This window comes from Monodelphis domestica, chromosome 3 (assembly GCF_027887165.1).
Source record: "Monodelphis domestica isolate mMonDom1 chromosome 3, mMonDom1.pri, whole genome shotgun sequence".
NCBI lineage: Eukaryota > Metazoa > Chordata > Mammalia > Didelphimorphia > Didelphidae > Monodelphis > Monodelphis domestica.
This window is the reverse complement of record NC_077229.1, coordinates 298004120-298026108: the sequence shown is the minus strand read 5'-3', so window position 1 is coordinate 298026108 and position 21989 is coordinate 298004120. Positions and strand designations below refer to the sequence as shown.

Here is a 21989-nt window from a genome sequence, read left to right as displayed (position 1 = left end):
ATTACAAAGTAGGTGGCTTTTTTAGTTAGGCAGATGTTCAAAGTCTGTGATATTCAACAGTAGATAGGGGAACATGATTCTCTTCTTAAGAGGCAATATAGAACAGGACCTGACAAACAAAGAAGAAGTTTAGGCACTGAAAGGACTCAGATGATGGGGGGAAGAACATGATCATATGTATGGAAATATGGGGCAGCAAAACCAATTATTCAGGAATTTTGCCACAGAGGAAGACAGGGTGGGAACCCATTTATTAGGAAAGAAGAAAGTAAAATGGAATCAATGCTGAGATGGATGATGCACCATTTATTTAGGGCTCCTTCTATCTTTTCTTGCCTAGGGGCCACTAGTGGACCCAGAGCTTCAAGTAATGCTGAACTTGCAGCCTATTGATAATGGAGATTGTTGGTTGGTGTCAGTGGTCTTGCTGTAATTAATTTAAAAATAGAATCAGAAAAATGAAAATAATTAAGGAAGAAAATCACATTTTTACATTGAGGGATATAGGCAATGAAATACCTAAATCAGTTTCTTTGGTTTATTCACCTACAGGAGGCCAGCTCCCTCAGGAGGGCCAGCATCTCCTTCTGTCTTCAGGGACTCTTCGCATTGTTCATGTGGCAGAACATGATGAAGGCCAGTATGAATGTCAAGCTGTCAGTTCTTTGGGGGTGAAGAGAGTGATTGTCCAGCTGACTGTACACCGCAGAGGTAATTCTCCCTATTATTATTCACCCTCTATATAAAAATAAATTAATATAAAGCAATTATTAAACATTTACTATATGCCAAGTACTGTGCTAGGCATTGAGGATTCAAATACAGAAGTGAGGCTGTGCCTGCCCTCAAGAAGCTTCCATTCAAAAAGGAGGTAGAGTTATGAGGTGAGGCTAGAGTGCCAGCTGTGACAACATGATTTGGTGATGTCTGGCTTAGACCAAATTAAGGTGGAAACTTAAAACAGCCCAGAGTCCCAGGGGTGAGAGACAGAGGAGGGTCCCCCTACAATCTTCCAACAGAGGGTTTATTTCTCAGATCAAAAAAAAATTCACAAGGTAGAAGGAGATGTAAGTTTAATGCCCTGCGTCTCTTTTTGTCCTTTCTTTTTTCATCCTCTGAATTTCATTGCACTAATTCAGTTGTTACAAGCCATCCATCTCCTAATAATTGCTTACTTCTTAAAAAGCCTACTGAAATATGACATTATAATGAATGGATATTTGATGAATCTATACCTAGGATACTGTATAGCAAGAAATCATCTTTTTAAGACTGATGGAATGTGTCTTCTCTAGGATATTATTGAGTGCTATATTTCATGTCCAGGGTTATTACTAATTAAATGCTGATGCTTTTAATATTCAGATAAATTTCAAATTGTATTAAAATCAAGACTTTTGTTTATATATTTGTAGTGAGTATTCTGGAATGAGGCAATAGCATTTGCCTAGATTTTATAGTACAATGAGTGGTATGAAGGTAAAAAGAGTCCACTGTGTAGATTTTTAAAAAGATAATTCAGATATAGGATAGGGACTAGAGTAGTGATTTCATTAGGATGTTGAATCCCAATGAGGAAACTTCCTCTATCATTACAAGTAGACACTTGCTTTTCAACTGATAGTCTCAGAGAGTTGCCTGGAATATCAAAGAGTTAAGTATCTTGCCTAGTGGCACACATTCTGTTTATGTAAGAGACATGACTTGAGTTCATGTCTTCTTGGCTCCAAGGTTGACTCCCTATCCACTATACCATACTCTCTTCAAATTTAAACATAAAAAATTATCATTATTAATTACTAAGTTATGTGCTTTTATGGCTTATGTAGAAAAGGAGATTTTTGTAATAAATGAATTGCATTTATGGAACTTTGAAACAGTTCAAAATGTCTTCATTCTGTTCACATTTTCTTAAATTATTTTCATTTTGGTATGGTTAAGTGTTTTTTAAAGCTTATGTATATTCATATTTAGAAATGAGGGAAGCATGTAGTCAAGAGGAAACAAAAACCACAGAATTGATGGGAAGAATGCAGTGTTGTTAAAAAGCCAAACATGAAGCTTATTAAGAAAAAAATACAGATATATGTATATACATAAACACACATATGTATGTTTATATACATAAAATTCTTTGTAGAAATAGCATCATGCTCTATACTAATCAGTTTCACCTTGGAGTTTCATACCTTCTATTTGGGCTCCAAAAAGAGGATGAAAAGAACATTGAAAGGGTCTAGAGGTAAATAACGAAAATGAGAAAAAAAGAGAAACTGGAAAAATAGGAAAGCAAAGAGAGATGAACAAGCAGAAAGAAATAGTGATGAGGCAGTTCTGTTCCCTATTTGATCATCTAAGGTGAATTTATCAGTGTGAAATATAAAGCCTATCAACCTATGAGAATAAAATTACTCATGTGATTGCATGTTCTCAACCCCATTTGACTCAGTGGAGAAAAAAAGGTTATATAATTGGTTTTTAGGACACAAAAGATGAAGAGCAGCACAGCCTGGGGGTGTTTTGCCTACTAAAATATGACAGATAAAGTATAGGTACTTGATGAATCTCTACCCAGAATACTGCATGGCAAGGAACAGTCTCTCAAGACTGATGAATAGTATCTATTTTCATAGAGATCTGTTTCTGTATGGAGTTAGGCTTTTGGGTTTTTATTTGTTATGTATTATTATAGAGATTCATCTATAGATGGAGTATAGCTTTCCATTCTTTAGTGATATTATTGCATTTCCCTCCATATTTTAAGATTCTGTGATGGTATTCATTTTGAATCCAGGTGATATCAGCTCTTCAATTTCCAAATTATACTCATTTTTTCCCTGAAATAACAAATGCTTCACTAAAACAAAACAGAAAAGATGTTTCTATTCCCAGGTAGTTCATTTATTATGTGACTTTCAATGTGAGCTAAATAGCAGGGAACATTTCATATGAGAATATCTTATTAAGATTCTTACAACCTTCATCTCTATTCCTATTGACCTGATATTTACTGTTAATGTACTCCATTACTTCCACAATGATCCACTCCTTTACTTCCACCATGGACTATGAGTTAATGTATATTCCACTTTTATTATCAGGTGCTTTATATTATGACTACACTACAGAATAGAATCCCGTGATTAAAAAAAGAGAGATCATTTATCAGATTATTAAGACTTTGAAAATGCTTGATATAGGTAGCCATGTTTTTAAAAAAGCATGACATCAGAAAGAAAGAAAATGTATATTTAGAAATAATTTTCATTGTTTTATTAAATTAAGAGATAATGATATGAGTGAAGGCAGGTCCCTAAAGGCTATTCCTAAATGTAAAATTGGTTCAATTATTTTGGCTAAATTGAGCACTTATTAACCAATTCAATTTAGTTCAATAAAAATGTATTAAATGCCTAGTATGTACCAGGTATGTTTCTAAGTGCTGGGGTCTACTCTCAATGGAGCTTACAGTCTAATGGGGGAGACAACATACAAGTAAATATATACAAAGCAAGCTATACTGTACATTAGATAAATAGGAAACAATTAACAGCAGGAAGGCACTGGAATTAATAGAGGTCGGTTAAGGCTTCCTGTAGAAGCTGAGATTTTTTTTTGAGACTTAAAGGAAGCCAGGAAAGTCAGTGGTCAGAGTAGAGGAGGGGAAGTGTTCCAAACACAGGGGCTAGCCAGAGAAAATTCCTGGAGATGATTGATAGAGTGTTATGTTTGTGGAACAACCAAGATCCCTGTGTCACTGAATTGAAGTGTATGTGCTGGGAAATAAGGCATAAGAAACCTGGAAAGGTAAGAGGTGCCTAGGTTATGAAGTGCTTTGAATATCAAACAGTACTTTGTATTTGCTTCTGGAGGCAAGAAGTAGCACTAGAGTTTATTGAATAATGGAGTGACATGATTAGACTTAAGTTTTAAGACCATTTTAGTGACTAAATACTTAAGCATAGTTCAATGGATATGTTATATCACTGATGATGGTGCTCCCTCCAGTGGTACCTATCATAATTAATGAAAGCTTTCTCATTTATCAATGTCCTTCCCTAAATTCTCCATAAAGCTATCCAACATGCTATATTCCTTTCTCTAGGTTTTTTAACATTGCATTGGTACTAGACTTAGACTATCTGTTATGTTTAATTCTTATTATCTATTTACCCTTACCAATATTGCCATAGATCATGCTTCTGATGCTTTAAACTTTGCAGAGTGCTTCATGGATATTATCTCCTTTGAATAGTCCTCATTCTTTTTCAAACATACCTTTTCTGATGACATTGTTGTGGGGGGCTTGAGGTGAACCCCTGGGGTTCAGGTTGGGTACCCTTTGCAAGAATGCAAGTCTCCAAAACTTAGCTTTAAAATGAAAAGAGAAATTTATTAATTTAGGAGGTAGTGTTGAATCTGGCCAGAAGGACAGCATAGGTGGAAGACTGCCTCCTAGGGGAACAGCATGGATGGAAAATCTGTTCTCCCAGATGACATGATTTCTGGGGTCTTTATAATCTTTAAAACAGTGGAGATGTGACTTTGTGCCACAGTGAAGACGTGACTCTAGAGTTTTATGCGCTGAGGCAGGGGGCTTTGGTCATATGACCTGAGTCTGCCTGAAGACATAGGGGCTGACCCTCATAAATTAGGGGACATGACAGGTAGATGTCTTAGATACAACCTGATGGTATCAAGGCATAGCCAGGGGAGGGTATCTCTCTGTCCATCTAAAAGATGATCCAAGGACGATTATCTTCTCAGGGTCTTATAGGAATTATCAGATGTTTGGGGGTTAGGAGTCACAAAGATAGAAGGGAGCAAAGGAATTTCTCTTCTTATAGTTTCCCTGAAAGACTTCTCCAATTTTGGGGGTACAATGCCCATGCCAACATTTTATGACATTCTGTGCATATGAAACATTCATCAATGTTATGCTATATCATACAAACACCCATGATTTTCTCCATTGCCCTTTGAATTACTCATAATTTTCACTGATTGCATCTCCCAGACAACTTGGTTTGCTAAAGATACTGGACTGATTTTTATCCCTAGTGCTTAGCACAATTCCCGACATGTAGTTGGTGCTTAATAAACATTTATTGACTGAGTTTTCAAAGATTATTGATAGTTGTCTAGCAAGGATATCTATATAGATTTTTCAGATCCTGAGATGTAGTTCACTTATATCTTAAAACTTACAACTCATTTCATAGCACTACAGATTTAGAGATGGAAGAAATATTAGGGGTATTCAAGGCAAATCTATTTTACAGATGAAGAAACTGAGGTACAAAGAGATTAAATGACTTATCCAGGGTTATGCAGTACTAGTAATAACTTAAAAATGATTTTAACTCATGTCTTCCTTTTGTGCCTTGGACTTAAGTTTTCACTTAAACACTCGTGTTTTACACCTTTGAGTATTTCTGTCTTCTTTTTCTAGTTCATACAGGTTATACTACTTACCATTATCATTGAACTAATATTTCTTCATTCATTTTCCCTCAAAATGTAACCATAAAAAGTTTATTTTATTGGTCTTAACATTTAAAAAAAAACCTGTTAAAATTTGGGATCTAGCCTTACTGAGACAATTTTATTCTCTTCGTTATTTTATTCATAATAATTTCAGAAATTTTGAATAGAGCTTCCCATTTTTAAATGGTCATATCTATGTTAACTCTAAATTTTTTTTGAATTCACTTCCCATAGAGCTTATAATACATTTTTAATTGTAATGATGAAGATGAATATGAGAATGATGAAAGTTAGAGGACAGAAGGAACTATCTATCACGACTATGCTGAGGGCAATTTCTTAACAAAAAGAGGTAGAAACAAGGGTGATGACAAATGATAAAAAAAAACAACATAAAAATTGATTGCAAAAATTGTTCCAGCTTTTGCACAAACAATACAAATGTAATCCACATAATAAAATAAATTGTTGATAGGGAAACAATCTATCATCTATGTGCCACAGTGAATAGAGTGTTGCTCTTAGAGTCAAGAATAAATAATTGATTTCAAATCCAGTCTCAGAGATGTATTAGCTATGTAACAGTGTTCAAATCACTTCCCCTCTGTTTGCCTCAGTTTCCTAATCTGTTAAATAGAATTAATAATCGCACCTAATACCCAGAGTTATTGTAAGAATCAAATGATATGATAATTGTAAAACCTTTGGCACTGTTCATGGCATATAGTGCTATGTAAATGTTAATTAGCTATCATATCTTTGATAAAGTCTGATATTCAACTTATATAGGAAATGACACATAACATTGAGTTGTCAAAGTATATAGACAATCAAGTTGTAAAATATATAATGTAAAATATAAATAGCCATAAGGGGCAAAGTTTCACTAAAAAAGATAATACAAATTTAAAATGCAAAATAAAACAACTTCAAATTTTTCCTTTTGGTCATCATATCACCAGAGATTATAGACTATGAAATTAGTTGATGGTTAGGTAATAGTGGAAACAGGCACATATAAAGTGTTGGTGGAGGTATGAATTGGCTGTATCATTCTGGGAAACAATTTGCAATTATGTATGAAAAGTCAATAAAATGTCAAACACTTTGACCCAGTCAAGGCCTTATATAACAAAAAATTCATAGTAGGATTCTTTGTGAAGGCCAAAACCAAAACATGCTATGTGATCATCAATTGTGGAATCACTGAATAAATTGTGGAATATGAATAAAAATGGGATGTTATATCACAATAAATACCTAATACGAGGAATTTAGAGAAATATTAGAAAAATATGAACAAAGAATGAAGAGATTAGAACCAAGAGAGCCATACCTATGATGACTACAATAAGGTATTGTGCCTGAACACAAAACTAGAGGACTGCCTTACATCAAAATATTTGCGTGATAGAATTTCCTGTGGGGAAGGAGGAGGAAAGAAGATAAAAAGACAAAGCAGCAGAGTACAATGGAAAAAACAAAGGCTCTAAAACAAGAAAAACCTGAGACCAAATTCCACCATTTATTCTTACTATTTAAACTGTAAGAATAGATTTAAGGGGGCAAAAGGGAGAACCCTGGAGTTGATGTTAGAGAGGGTCAATGAGCAAAACCCCTCCAGGGAACTTCTCTTTCAGACAGGGCATATGGTTGCTAGTTGCTCTCTCTCAGTTAGTTTTCCAATAGAGAGTGGAATAGTAACCTGGTTAACAGGGGGCTCCCCTAGATAAAGTTATTTAGTCACTAATCTTGATGGATTCACTGGTTGGCTTGCAGGGAAACCTCCCTTCTTCTGATAGAGAGACAATGTCTGCCCTGTCAGTATTGAGTGTAATGGCTGTGAAGAAACAAGCAGGAGTGTCAGACCAAGAAGTGACACTGAAGGAAAATATGGAATTGAATTTTTGTCAGGGCTTGGCTTATGCCTGACTTTTCCTCAATGTCTTCCTTGGTCAGCTCCAGCTAGGTGAGAATCAAGGCTGCCACCCCAAGGTTTGACAAAACTTAAGGATATCTACCTATCTATCTATCTATCTATCTATCTATCTATCTATCTATCTATCTATCTATCTATCTATCTATCTATCTATCTACCTATCTATCTGTCTTTATCTGTCTATCATCTATTTATGTCTGTTTATCTGTCTATCTATCTATTTGATCTTTGTTTTTTCATTCTTTAAATATGATCAAGAGGAGGCAAGGTGACTGAATGTATAGAGTGCTGAACCTGTAATCAGAAACCAATTAGTTCAGTTCTGACATTAGACACTTATTAACTTACCCTCATTCTGTCTGGCTCAAGTTTCCTCAGCTTCAAAATGGGGATAATAATATCATCTACCTCCTAGGGTTATAGTGAAGATAAGAATGAGATAATATTTGTAAAGTACTTTACAAGCCTTAAAATGTTATATAAATAATAAATGCTAGCTATTATTCTGAACTTTGGGTTAATGTAGTTACCTTCCTCTAGCATCCTCATCAATTTCATATCATCAGGTAATTTCTTACTGGTCAGAGTCATATCCAGTGTGACAGTTCCACTGATTTATTTCTTTGATTTTTGCAAGATAAAAATAATCAGTAATGCAAGATGAAAATTCTGCTATAAGCTTAATGAAACATTTTAGCATTTGTCTGGGGAGCTGCAATCACCCATCTTTACTATCCATATCTTCAGGCTAGTTTTCTCTCAATATTAAAGACACATCATAAATATCTTCCATTTGACCTATCTCTCTAATATTTCCATGATAATATCACTTCTATTTTTTTTCTTTTATCCTTACTCAAATGTTCTCTATTACCTGTAAACTTTCAGTTTAATGTATACAGATGTGTACTTTACCGTGTGCTCCTCCTTTGTTCCTCTCTCCACTATCCTTAGATTGGTTTCTTGTCATTTTGATCATATATCGCTCTCTTCCATATAGTCTTCAGTCCAGCCAAACTGGCATTTTTGCTATTCTCACACATGACAGTCTATCTCTCATCTCTGTGCCTTGCATGTTTCTGCATCTGGAATATATTTCCTCTACACTTCTCCATCCTAGAATCCTGGACATCAAAGTTCAACTCGGATGATACCTCTTACATGAGACCTCCCCCCACCCCTGGCCTAGCTACTAGCATCCTTACAAAATCAGATTGTATTTATTTTGTAATATTTTGAATATACTTATGTGTATATAAGTTGATTTCCTATATAGAATGCATTCCTACATTGAGTGATTTCCTGAATAGAATGATAGCTCTTTGAAGCCAGTGATCGTTTCACTAGTATCTATGTATCCTTGGAGTGTAGTACAATGTCTAGCACATTGTAGGCTTATAAAATAGACTCTACAGTTGATTTTTGGCAAGCTATATATATATATATATATATATATATATATATATATATAAATAATTACATTGTCTTAGTCAGATTATGACTACTTTCCTAACAAGTGGAAATTACACCTATCAGATCATATTTATCTCCCTATGTTATCATTTTAATATCTCTTGGTTTTCAGGCTTTGCTATTTTTATCCAAAAATTCCTTGCCCTCATCTCTATTATATTCATCTAGGAATTATTTGTTTCACTATTCATCTACTCTGCAATACTATCCCATTGTTTCCATGATATTTTTATTATGTGTTCTTGCCCATTACCCTCTACACTATATTTTTTTTCTGGGTATTTTTCATTCTTTTACAAATTTCACATTGAGCCCACTGCCAAACATCATTTCCCCAATCATTTCAAGAAACAAATAGGCAAGACACATTCCTTTCAAGGATCCCTTTGCATTGGTCTTATAAGCCAGTCAAGAAAAACAAAATTAAATTGTTTACAGGGCAAATTTATTATGGCTTAGTAGGATGCCCATTTTCCTTTTGCTATGAAAGCTGACCTGTTTTTCTTGCCAACTAATTAATTTTTCAAACAGTAAAGTCAATATTAACCAATACAGTATCCAGTAAGGTGTAGTTTGATTTGGCTGGCCACTGAGGGGAGAGACTTTTTATGTGTGATTATTTTCATTTGTTTATTTGTATTTTTGGCAGTGCTTCCTGTGTTTACTCAGCTACCTCAGGATTCAAGTGTAGAGGTTGGGAAGAATATAAACATTTCATGTAGTGCTCAAGGAGAACCTCAACCCACAATTACTTGGAATAAGGTAAAGCTGCAACTTTTGAAAGATAATATTTTTTTAAAGGTAAGAATTGTACTAAAGCTATAGCAGTCATCATTTTCAGATCGATTTATTACACCTATGCTTTTCTCCCATAAAAGTGGCAGCTTCTTATTATATGGAAGCAAACTGTTTCCTTTATTGCCTTTAAAAATACATCAGTAGGTATCTGATTTTGTTTCACAACTTCTCACAAATGATTTCCTTCAATATTTACCTGACATAAAAAGTTGGTTCAACATGTATAGTTCAATTCTGCTAAGATGCAGTTATTTACTCTATATTAAACCCTTGGTCTGATGCAACAACAACAAAATGATACATCCTCAAACTTTCATAAGGGCCCTCCTTATTTCCAATTCCTCAAAAATGCATCTTTATAAAGCATAAATAAAACCTCACAGGAAGATTTTGTTGTTCTTCAATTGTTTCAGTTGTTTCTGGCCCTTTATGACTTCATTTAGGGTTTTCTTGACAAAGATACTGGAATGGTTTGATATTTCCTTCTCCAGATCATTTTATAGATGAAGAAACTGAGGCAACCAGAATGAAATGACTTGTTTAGGGTCACACAGCTAATTTCTGAGGTCAGATTTGAACTCAGGAAGGTAAGTCTTCCTGATTCCAGACCCAGTGCTCTATCTACTGAGCCATCTACCTGTTTATAAGATACATGGGGACATGGAGGCAACTAGGAATGAAAGCCAAACCCAGGAACAGAAGGTCCTAGGATCAAATCTGCCCTCCGTCATTTTTTAGTTGTGTGACCCTGGGCAAGTCACATAATGTCCATTGCCTAGCCTTTACTACTCTTCTGCCTTGAAATCAATATTTGGCACTGATTCTAAGAAGGTCATTTAAAAATATAGTTTATGGAAGAAAACATTCTAAGCAATGTAATAAAATCACTTTTAATAGATACAAAGTCTTTGCTGCTGCCATTTTGGATTTTTGATTTCAGCAATTACTTACTATTATGGATTATCTCTCTACAAGCCAGTCTCCCTGTTGTGCCACAATCTAAGAGTGGCCTTGCACCCTGAGAGGTAAAATGTTCTGTCCATGCTTATGTAGCTAGCAAATATCAGAAGCAACACTTTAACCAGGTGTACCTGACTCTAAGGCTGTCACCCTGCTTCTTTAAAGACATTTATACAAATCTTTAAAGAAGTCAAAGAAGGCCTCTAGCATATTGGGTGGACACCATTTGGAATCCTTTTATGAGCACATGGATACATCCTTGGAGAAGTCCTGAATTTATAAGATCGCATATTTGATTTTTTATGGAAATAATAATAATTAAGAAATATTTTAATTGGACATCTCACCCATATTTAACCACTGGGACATGATGACTGTGTTTTCTTTAACTTTCAACATTGTTCTAAGAGTCATATAATTGTCTTTTGAATCTGGTCCTAAAAGAAATAAAACCACTGCCCCCCTCCCAACTTCCCACCCTAGCCACATAACAATAACAAAACAAAGAAACAGCAACAAGAAGCAAGCATTGGAATGGCAGGATGTGTAGTTATTTCCAGAAGAACACGATGCCATGATGTACTAGCTGTTCACGGTTACTAAACTGAAGTTCCCAGGGCTCTTTGCTAAATAAGCATGTGCATCATCACAGATCAGTTTTACAACACAGCTGTATGGCACATGTAGTTTTTCTTAAATGAGAACATTAGAGCCCAGCCAATGATATTTTAAAGGTTAAGGGAGTTAATTCCACAAATGTTCTTAATTCAGCTGAACAAGAATTTATTAAATATCCATCTTGTGCTGAGCATTGTACTGTGCAAATTGGACGCTTTGGATAGAAGCAGTTTCTACATCTCAGGCAATAAATGGCGCAAGTTTGATCTCTTTGGTATCAGAATTGCCATTTGGAATCAGAAAACAGGACCCTCTGTTATTTTCTTGGGGAGTTTCTCAAGGCTAGGTTAATTTTTGATAAAATACTATTGATGGACTTTCTATTTCATAGTTATAGGAGATGCAATGGCCAAAAGTTTAACAATCATCCTCTTCAGTTGATATTCTTTGTTCAATTAATAAATAAACCAGGGGTTTTGTATAAGGCAAAACTTGAAGCATCAGATATATTTTTGGACATTGGCCTAGGACTTATTGAATATTCCATAGTTAAAAAAGAAGATGGATTGTTAAGTGTCCTTTTTATAAGACCAGATGTCATTTGTGAAAACACTTTTATGTCTGTCAATTCTTTGGATCTTCACAATAATCTCATGAGGTAGATGCTGTTACCTCCCTTTAGCAGAGGAAAACATTGAGGCACACAGACAGTAAGTAAATGAGACAGGTCTCTGATTTGGTTCTTTTGGCTCCTAGTAACCAACTTTATCAACTGTGCCACCTAATGTGTCCCATTTTATCTCAGATATTCATTTCAGAGGCCCTCCATGGTGCTAAAATACTAATACAAAATTCAATTCATCCTCAGCGCACTATCTTCCTTTACAACTGGTGATACACCACAGTACTCTAAATAAGGTCATATTTATATATACACATGTGAAAGATTGTTTGGCCCTTTTTGCTATCTAATTTTCCTGTTTCCTTTCCCATTCATTTTCATATTTCAGTGCATTAGCTTTGAGCTAATTCTTCTGGAGATTATTATCTTTTTACAGAAATTTGTAGAAATAATAAATATTTTAATTGGGCATTTCATCAATATTGAATTGCTGGAGCATATCTATTCCACCCTATTTATTTCTTTCCTCTAATTTTCTTATAAACATCATGCCATTAATGTCTGATTCTGGTCCTTTAAAATGCAAAGGCAGTACCATTGGAACAGAAATTCCCACAGCAGCCACCCTCCAGTCTCTCTTGAGGATCTGAAGGTCTAGCTGTGTTTCAGAGGCATGGAACAGATTTCCTGATAAATAGGTCACACTGTCTTGCTTGACACATTTTAGCTCTCAAAAAAGCTATCCATGTAGCAACAAAAACGAAAGCTAGTGTATCACAGTTGATATAGGAACTCCAAGTTTTTCTACACTCAAAATAAGCTTTATGTGGCCTGACCTAACTCTTTTCCTGCCTTGCAAGGTGACTGAAGAGGAATTTCACTTTTCAGTAGGTTTTTTAGCACCATAGATTGTCTCTGAAATGAATGTTTCAAATATAAAGGGACAAGTTAGGTGGTACAGAGGATAGAGATGGTTACTTGGAGCCAGAAGAGCCATATTAGAATCCTATCTCATAAACTTATTATTGCCCCTGTCACAGGACTATTCTGGGATTTGATAACTTTCCTCAGGGTTGTATAACAGGATCTCTTCCTGTCATCCACTCCAGCTGCCTTATTTTACATACAAAAAAATTGAGGTTCAGAAGGAAGTTTGAGAAATTTTTTGTATGTGTGTCTGCCCTCAATAATCAACTCAATTTGCCTTGAATTCCTGGTTATTGTTCAGCCTTGGCTCATCAGCCTTTCTATTCCTAAAATGGACTCCACTTCATCTCTATGAAGTCATTCACTTCCTACTTAATTCAACTTGGTTGCCATCTTTTCCATGGCCTTCCTCTCTACATTTATTTTAGGGTTTTTTAAGCCCTTACCTTCTGCCTTAGAATCATTTCTATGTATTGGTTCCAAGGCAGAAGAGCAGTAAGAGCTAAGCAAAGGGGGTTAAGTGACTTCTCCAGGGCCACACAGCTAGGAAATGTCTGAGATCACATTTGAACCTAGGACCTCTCATCTCTAGAGCTACCCAGCTGCCCCCATTATAGTTTATATCACACACACACACACACACACACACACACACACACACATCTTTTATTTTACCAATTAGAGAGTAATCTCCCTGAGGGTCAAGATACTTCATTCCATCTTTTTATCCAAGCATTAAGAACATTTCCTTGAGTGTAAAAGGTATTTATTCATTATTTGTTAAATTTTTTGAAGTATTGTTCTTTAGAACATGGGCTTTGTGACATGTTTTTTTTTTTATTTTGAAACACCTTGGCTTACTTCAGGTAAGGGTGAGATTTCTAGATGTCTTTTTTTGGAAACATTTACTACAAATGTGAAAAAAAATCACAACTGAAAATGAAGATTTAAAAAAATTAAAGATGTTAATAAGAACGTTCCTTTTGGGCTATGAATTATAAACACTTTTCTTCTCTCTCTTATTAAAAAAAAAACTCCATAGGCAGGTGTTCAGATCACTGAGAGTGGCAAATTCCATGTAAATAGTGAAGGTACCCTTACTGTCAAGGATGTTGGGCAAGCAGACCAGGGAAGATATGAATGTGTTGCAAGGAATCACTTTGGATTTGCTGCTGCTAGCATGCTACTCACAACCATTGGTAAGCTGTTCTTGATTTTTATCATAATAGAGTATATCACAATAGGTTTGTTTAGGGATTAAAATGAATAAGACACCATAGAATCATGGGGACAGAAGCTTTTTAATATCTTTTTATGGGAAAATACTTTCAAGCTATCTTCCAGGATTATTGCAAAGATTGAATAAAATAATATTTGTAAAACAATTAACATCAAGCTTGGCACATAGTAGATGCTCTCTAAATGCCAGCTATCAACATCATCATTCTCATGATAATTAAAAAGTATTCAACATATTTCACTAAACAGAACTGTGTCTTTATAATCCAGACATGTAGATTAAAAATGGAAAGTTCATTTATCTAATTGATTTTCCTATGTGGCAACAAATTTACAGAGAACAGTTTATTTTTCATTTTTGTTGTTGGGAGGGTTAAATGAGATAATAATTGTAAAGTGCTTAATACCATTCCTTGTACATAGTAAGTGCTATATAAACGTTATTATTATTAGTTCTCATATTTGTACAGATCTTTAATGGTACCAAAATACTTTTATTATAACAACCATATGGGGCCAGTAGGTCAATTTTTTTACCCTCATTTTATAGATAAGGAAACTGAGGCTTAGGAAAGTTTAGTGCTTTTACTGTGATCAAATTGATCACAAATGTCTGAACCAAGATTCAAGTCCAAGTTATCTGCTTCCAAATCTAGCATGGAGTTATATAGACTTAGGCCATAATTTTGTTACTTCCGAGTATAGTTTAAGGAAGTGTACCATTTGATAATCATGTTCGTCTAAGTGGACTAAGATGCCAATCTGTGCAAAAAGAACATTCTTTTACTGTTTGTAGAACTGTTACATGTCAGAAAAATCTATGTGTAGACAGATTTGAGGACAGTATAATGAGATATGATATTCTGAATCTTGGCATTATAAGGAGTAGTATTGATTTATTATCAAAGATTCTACAGTGAGCACTCATCAAAAGCACATAAAGTCTGTATAGCTAGCTAGCACAGACTGATTTTTCATATTGCCTCTGAAAGTCTTTTTTTCTAGCTTACAGCCATCAGCTGAAATTAACATTTCACAAAAAAGCAATTGAAGGTTTGTTTTATTTTTTAATCTCCTGTCTCTATAGAAGTGGAAAGATTTTCAAACTTTGACTTAAAATTTCCATTTTCCCCCTCTTTAGTAGTCTAAATCCTTCTTAGAGATCCAGAAAAGTTATCAAGTGTTTTTTCTATCATCCTAACTCTGTGCCAAATAAAAAATAGATTTGATTTAGACAAATATCTTCCTTTAAAAAAGAATATTTATGTTCTTTATAAATCAAGAGATTTATAATTGGTTTAAATTTCCTATGACTCAGGCACATATTCAAATTTATATGAGCTATTTTCATTACTAGCATTCCAATGTATATATTTTTAATTTTTTGTTAAGGCTTGTTTAATTATCTTCATTTGAGACTAGTACTAATATTTAAAGATAGAGTTAGACATATATGTACAGTTATAATAACTAGAAAATTTGATGTTACAGTTAGAAATTTTTGCCAAATAATATTTCCTAGTATACTGAAAACTTTTCTTTTTCCTGTACCATATGATTCTATCTTTCTCTGGGCCAACATCCATTAACCTACAACAATAGTGCTGAAAACCAATTATCTAAAAAAAATTAACTAATTCACTTTCTGTTCCTTTCCATGTGGAAATGTAAACGTCTCATGAAATGAAATTTGTGGTTTGGAGACTCAAAGACATTTTAGAAAATTTAAAAAAAAGAATTTTTACTGAGAACATTTTTAAGCACTTACTAGGATCCAGGCTGTGTGCTAAGTGCTGAAGATACACTCAAAAAACCAAAACAAAATGGTATTTCCTCTCATTATAGCCTTGGGGAAAGAAAACATAAAGTGAAGCTAGGAAATCAGTCAAGAAGGAAGGTGGGTAACCACATGAAGGCCAGATAGCGCATATGGAGGGAAGCCAGAAACAATTACTGAGCAGCATGGTTTGAGCCTCCTTATGACAAGCAGGTCCTAAGCAGAGACTCACCTATTATCGACGTTGCCTCAGGGTAGAGTTTTGTCTGGGATTTTATTAACATACCTTAAGCCAAAAGCATTTCTTGAAAAAAATGATCATTGGAAATTTAGTAACTACCAGCAAAAACAAGCATTTATATATGCAAAAATGCAAATTTGAAATGATTGTATATAAAATGATTAATTTCAGTTTATTTAAAAGGCATATATTTACTTTAATAAGATAATAATGTACTATTTGTTTTGTATCGTATTCCAAACTATTTCCTTCTATTTATCTTGTTGCTTTAACATTTTATAAACATTATTGCAGTATTCATAGGTATTATTGTCTTGATTCTGTTTTCTTTATCTTTATTTCCTGATTTCTTTATATTCTTCATACCTGTAATTTCTTATGTTTCAATAACATTTGATTGGATCCATCCACCATATTTTGTTTAGTCATTACCCAGTCATAGGATGAATGTGTTTTTAATAGATTTTTGTTATTATAAATAATACTATTATGAATACCTTTGTCCAGATTGGTATTTTATAACCATTTCATTACCACCCTATGAATATTGCTCTAGTAGGAGGAATCATTGGATGAGACGGTATGAATAGTTTCATAGCATTTTTTGCATGTTGTCATATTGTATAAAGTGAATGCCTTTATTGAAAGTATTGTTTGTTGTATATATCTAAAAACACATTAGTATTTAGTATTTTTAATAAAACATATGCCCTTAATCTCTTCCCTCCTATCTTTTCTTTTTTTAAATTATTTAATTTGTTTGTTACATTAAAATTCCAAGATAACTCCCTCTCCTCCTTGCACTAGAAAAAAGCATCATTTGACACATAAAAGGTATATATACAACTATGTCTTGCTTATTCTTATTTAATCAGTTCATTTTCTGGAGTTGGATATACTCAAGTCATTCTTCAAACAATCTGTATATAATGTTCTTTTGGTTCTACCCATTTAACTTTTTATAGTTTTGTGTTGTCTTTCCATGTTTTTTTTTAAATTAACTTGCTTGTCATTGTTTACAGCATAGTATTATTCCATCAAAATTATATGTCACAACTTGTTTAGTCATTCCCCAATTGATGGACATCCCCTTAATTTCCAGTTCTTTACCACCAAATAAAGAAGCTGTTATAAATATTTTAGAACATAGGAGTCCTTTTTTTTTCCCCCTGATTACTTTAGGAAATAAAGCTAATAGTGGTATTGCTGGGTCAGAAGAAATACCCAAAGCTTTATTAAGCTGTGTATACTTTTTTGACCCTCCTTTTTTCCCCTAGGAGATTCAATCATCATCCAACTCTTCAAATCCAACATTTCTTTATCTGTTTCTTTCCCTACCATTTCAACATTTACCTACTACTTCAAAAATGTCTTTCTCTCCCTAAAGTTTAAAAAACAAACAAATAACTTAACTAGGTCCTGCTGTTGCCTCAAGCTATCATGCTTTATCTCTCTTCCCTTTCTTACTCAAAAACCTAGAAATAAACTCATTACAGGAATGGCTTCTGCGTCCTTTCCTCTCCCTTCTTTATCCTTTGTAATCTTTCTCCTGATTTCAATGCTCTTCTGAAATTGTTCTCTGCAGTCACTACTGATTTTTAAATGGCCAAATTTCATGCTATTCCCCCCCCCCCCATCCAGTCTTTTATCCTTCTCAAACACTTTACTGCATTTGACATTATTGATCACCCTCCTCTGGACATGATTTACCCTCTGGATTTTCTTGACAAAATTCTCTCCTAACTCTCTTCCTACTTGTTTGACCACTTCTTCTTAGTCTCTTTTGCTAGTTCATCATCCAGATCAGCCCTTGACCCCAATTTTCATGTTCTCTGAGGCTCTGTTCTAATAATCCTATTCTTCTTACTCTACTGTTCCTTTTCTTGGCTATTGTGAATTTAGATAGTTTCTCTGGCTTTAATGATGATATATCCCAGGTATAAATTCCAGATTTTATATCAACTCTAATCTCTCCCTTGAACTACAATACCAAATCACCTATTAGATATTAAGAACTGGATGTTCCAAAAGTACCTCTAATTTGTAAAAAAGCAATTCTTTATTCCTTTCTTAATTTAATGGGGGATCTTGAGGGCCTCTTACAACAGAGATATATAGGAATTAACCAGGTTTTGATTGGGCCAGACTGGGTTGGAACTTTGTGGGGTGGTTGTTATTAGCAGTAGTTATAGACATTTAAGGTAGATATAGGCTGTTTTAGATAGAAGTTATAGGCAGTTATAGGATAACTGGTATGGACATTAGGAAAATTTCTTTCTCTACCTCTTTCCTAAGGTTCCCTCCTTTACTATATTCATTTTACTATATTCTTTTACATCTCTATTTTAATAAAACTAAATTGTTAATTGTTAAAAGCTGCTAGATGTTTTCTTTTCTCTGGCCTAAAGGGATAATATTAATTTCCAACTATACTATATTCTCATTAAAACTTAAATTATTCAAAGCTGCTCTCATATTTTATCAAAACGCCAATTTTAAACCTTACAAACTCAACATGTCCAATTCATTATATTTCTTCCCAATCCACCCCTCTTCCAAAATTCCCAATTTTTGTCAAAGATATCACTTTCTAGTCTCCTCTATTTGCTTTTACTTTATCTTTGATTCTTTACTATTGCTTGCTTCATAAAGCCAATCAGTTGCCAAAATGTGCCTTTTCTTTTTTTGAAATTTTTTGCATTTGATCTTTATTTTTTATTCACCAAAGTATCTTCTTAGTTTAGGCTCCCATTGACCTTTGTTTAGATCAGTGTAATCTTTTTCTAATTGGTCTTTCTGTGCCACATCTCAACCCATTTCATTCCATCATTCACTATGCTGTCAAAATGATTTTCTTCAAAGACAGATTTTCTTAGTAAACTTCAGTGGCTCCCTACTACCTCTAGGATCAAATATCTCTCTAGCTTCTAAATACCTTCACAACCTGGCTGAAACCTATTTTGTCAGTGTCATTGGACATTATTATTTCTCCTGCATTCTGTAATTCAGCCAAACTAACCTTTCTGTTCCTTACCCAGAATATTCTATCTCTCATCTCTTCACCTTTGATCTAGCTGCCTTCAGTGTCTACAACATACTTGTTCTCTATCTCTGCTTCACTGAATCTCTCTCTTCCTTCAAAACTTTGCTCAGGCACCATCTTTTACATGGAATCTATCCTAATGCCCTCATTGCCAGTTTCCTCCATTTCAAACTACTTTGCTTTTATTATCTTTATGTTTATTTTGTATATACCTCCTTATATATGATCTCTCTCCCCATTAGAGTATAAGCTTCTAAAGAGTAAGAATTATGCTTTTTAAAATTTTGGATTTCTATCTCCACTGTTTACCACAGTTTCTGGTACATAGTCACCCCCTTAGTAAATACTTATTGAATGACTAATTGATGGTACAAAAAAGAATGCCAGAATTATTTTCCTTTTTTATTATTAGAATGTTGCTTATTTTTGTTTATTTTTTCTAATTGGCCTTTTTTTTTTGAGAAAGACTGTAGGAACATAGACTTTTAGAGTTAAAGATGGCCTAAGTATTTCTTTTTGATACTATCATTTTACTAGAGAAATGAAACTAAAAGCAGAAAATTGACTTTACCAAAATCAAATAACCAGTTGGTAGTAGTACAATGAATTGAATACTAGTGTCTTGATTCTCAGTCTAGTACTTATTGAATGGTCATATAGCATACTATGCAAAAGAGCATTTAGAAGTGGGAAATATAATCATCTGATCAAGACAAATATAAACATAAAAACATAGAGAAGACTTAAATAGAAAGATTGAATAAAGAACTGATATTTTCACTTCTTGATCCAAATATTTGAAAAATGTAACTTTAACATGTATTTCTAGGTAATAGAACAGTTGGCAAAGGTTTTCAAGTTTAAGTGCCCAAACTACAACTTCAGAGCCCCCTGTACAACTCCAGAGAGTGGAGGGAGGAAGTCCTGGCTTTGGGTGGCTGGGCAGAGGGGCAGGGCATGCAAAAAATGTCCTCAGGCACAGGGAAGAAGGGGAAGGGAGCAGCTTCCCCAGTGATGGCTTGGCATGTGGCCCAATGCTTCACCAATGCTGTAATAGAAGACTGTATTTTTGAAATTTTACTATAAAGTGTTATAAACAATTGTAAATTATTGTCATCTAATCACATTAAACAAGTGAAGTTAGTGGCTGAGTTACATTGATTTTATTGCACATGTCTGCTTACCTACAAAATTTATTCATTCACAATAGATCTTCTAGTCAGTGCAAATTAGAAAGGTCCTGCATTATACAAAATAGGCAAGTTAATACTTAGTTTCACCTTTGTCAAGTGCTAGCAGCAATGTTAATAATGAAGCTTTGTTGTTGAAAAATTCAAACCTCTAATTAAGCTTAATACAGTCCTCATTTAAATGCACATAGAAGTTGGTGCTGTAAGCACTCTTCTATCCTAAGGGAAAATACATTTGATTTGATGCATTTTAAAGATAAAATTCCACAAAATATCATACTTTTAAGTTATCACAAGTATTATCCTGTTTGCATTGCTGTGAATTTTGATTTAGAATTGGTTGATGGTAGAACTATCTTCAAAATAAAACTTGTTAGTACAATCCGAGGTTGAAATGTGGGGGGAAATGGTAGATGATGCCATTTTTCATATACTCTCTAAAGAGACTTGTGATGTCCTCCTAGGCAAATGAACTCCATTTACATGTTTAATGATGCAGAGTGATGAGCAAGGGAGATTTATTGAAGTTTAAAGAAAATTATGTAAAAAAATTGTCATTAATCCCAATTTGTATGCAAGAAATTCCTTTGGTTCCATAGCACAGTCATCAGAAATGTCAGCCCATTCAAGGTCACTCTTTTAAAGAGATTTAAATTTGATAGGGCATTTTAAGTTGCATCATCTGGCTAATTTCATGAGAAAACTACAAAACAAAACAAAAAAATCTTTAGCTACAACTACAGAAATGAGTTACTACAGCTTGCAATCCAGGTTGCTTCCTACTAAACAAAGTATAAGAATGATCATTTTTTTTATTATATTTTATTTGATCATTTCCAAGCATTATTCATTAAAGACATAGATCATTTTCTTTTCCTCCCCCCCACTCCCCATAGCCAACGCGTAAATCCACTGGGCATTACATGTTTTCTTGATTTGAACCCATTGCTATGTTGATAATATTTGCATTAGAGTGTTCATTTAAAGTCTCTCCTCTGTCATGTCCCCTCAACCGCTATATTCAGGCAGTTACTTTTCCTCGGTGTTTCCACTCCCATAGTTTATCCTTTGCTTATGAATAGTGTTTTTTTCTCCTAGATCCCTGCAAATTGTTCAGGGACATTACACTGCCACTAATGGAGAAGTCCATTATGTTCAATTATACCACAGTGTATTAGTCTCTGTGTACAATGTTCTCCTGGTTCTGCTCCTCTCGCTCTGCATCACTTCCTGGAGGTTGTTCCAGTCTCCATGGAACTCCTTCACTTTATTATTCCTTTTAGCACAATAGTATTCCATCACCAACATATACCACAATTTGCTCAGCCATTCCCCAATTGATGGGCATCCCCTCATTTTCCAGTTTTTGGCAACCACAAAGAGCGCAGCTATGAATATTTTTGTACAAGTCTTTTTCCTTTATATCTCTTTGGGGTACAAACCCAGCAGTGCTATGGCTGGATCAAAGGGTAGACATTCTTTTATCGCCCTTTGTGCATAGTTCCAAATTGCCCTCCAGAATGGTTGGATCAGTTCACAACTCCACCAGCAATGAATTAATGTCCCTACTTTGCCACATCCCCTCCAGCATTCATTACTTTCCTTTGCTGTTATGTTAGCCAATCTGCTAGGTGTGAGGTGATACCTCAGAGTTGTTTTTATTTGCATCTCTCTA

At 34.3% G+C, this 21989-nt stretch overlaps 1 protein-coding gene across 2 annotated transcripts in view; it reads left to right on the top strand.

Annotated features, from left to right (window-relative positions):
- Positions 1–21989, top strand: part of PXDNL (peroxidasin like) — a 584754-nt gene that overhangs the window by 427728 nt on the left and 135037 nt on the right. For both annotated transcript variants that reach the window (XM_007487140.3, XM_056823900.1), the window contains 3 exons: positions 553–711; positions 9549–9661; positions 13867–14023. In XM_007487140.3, the coding sequence (XP_007487202.2) occupies positions 553–711; positions 9549–9661; positions 13867–14023 (429 nt within the window). The remainder of the gene's footprint in view (positions 1–552; positions 712–9548; positions 9662–13866; positions 14024–21989) is intronic.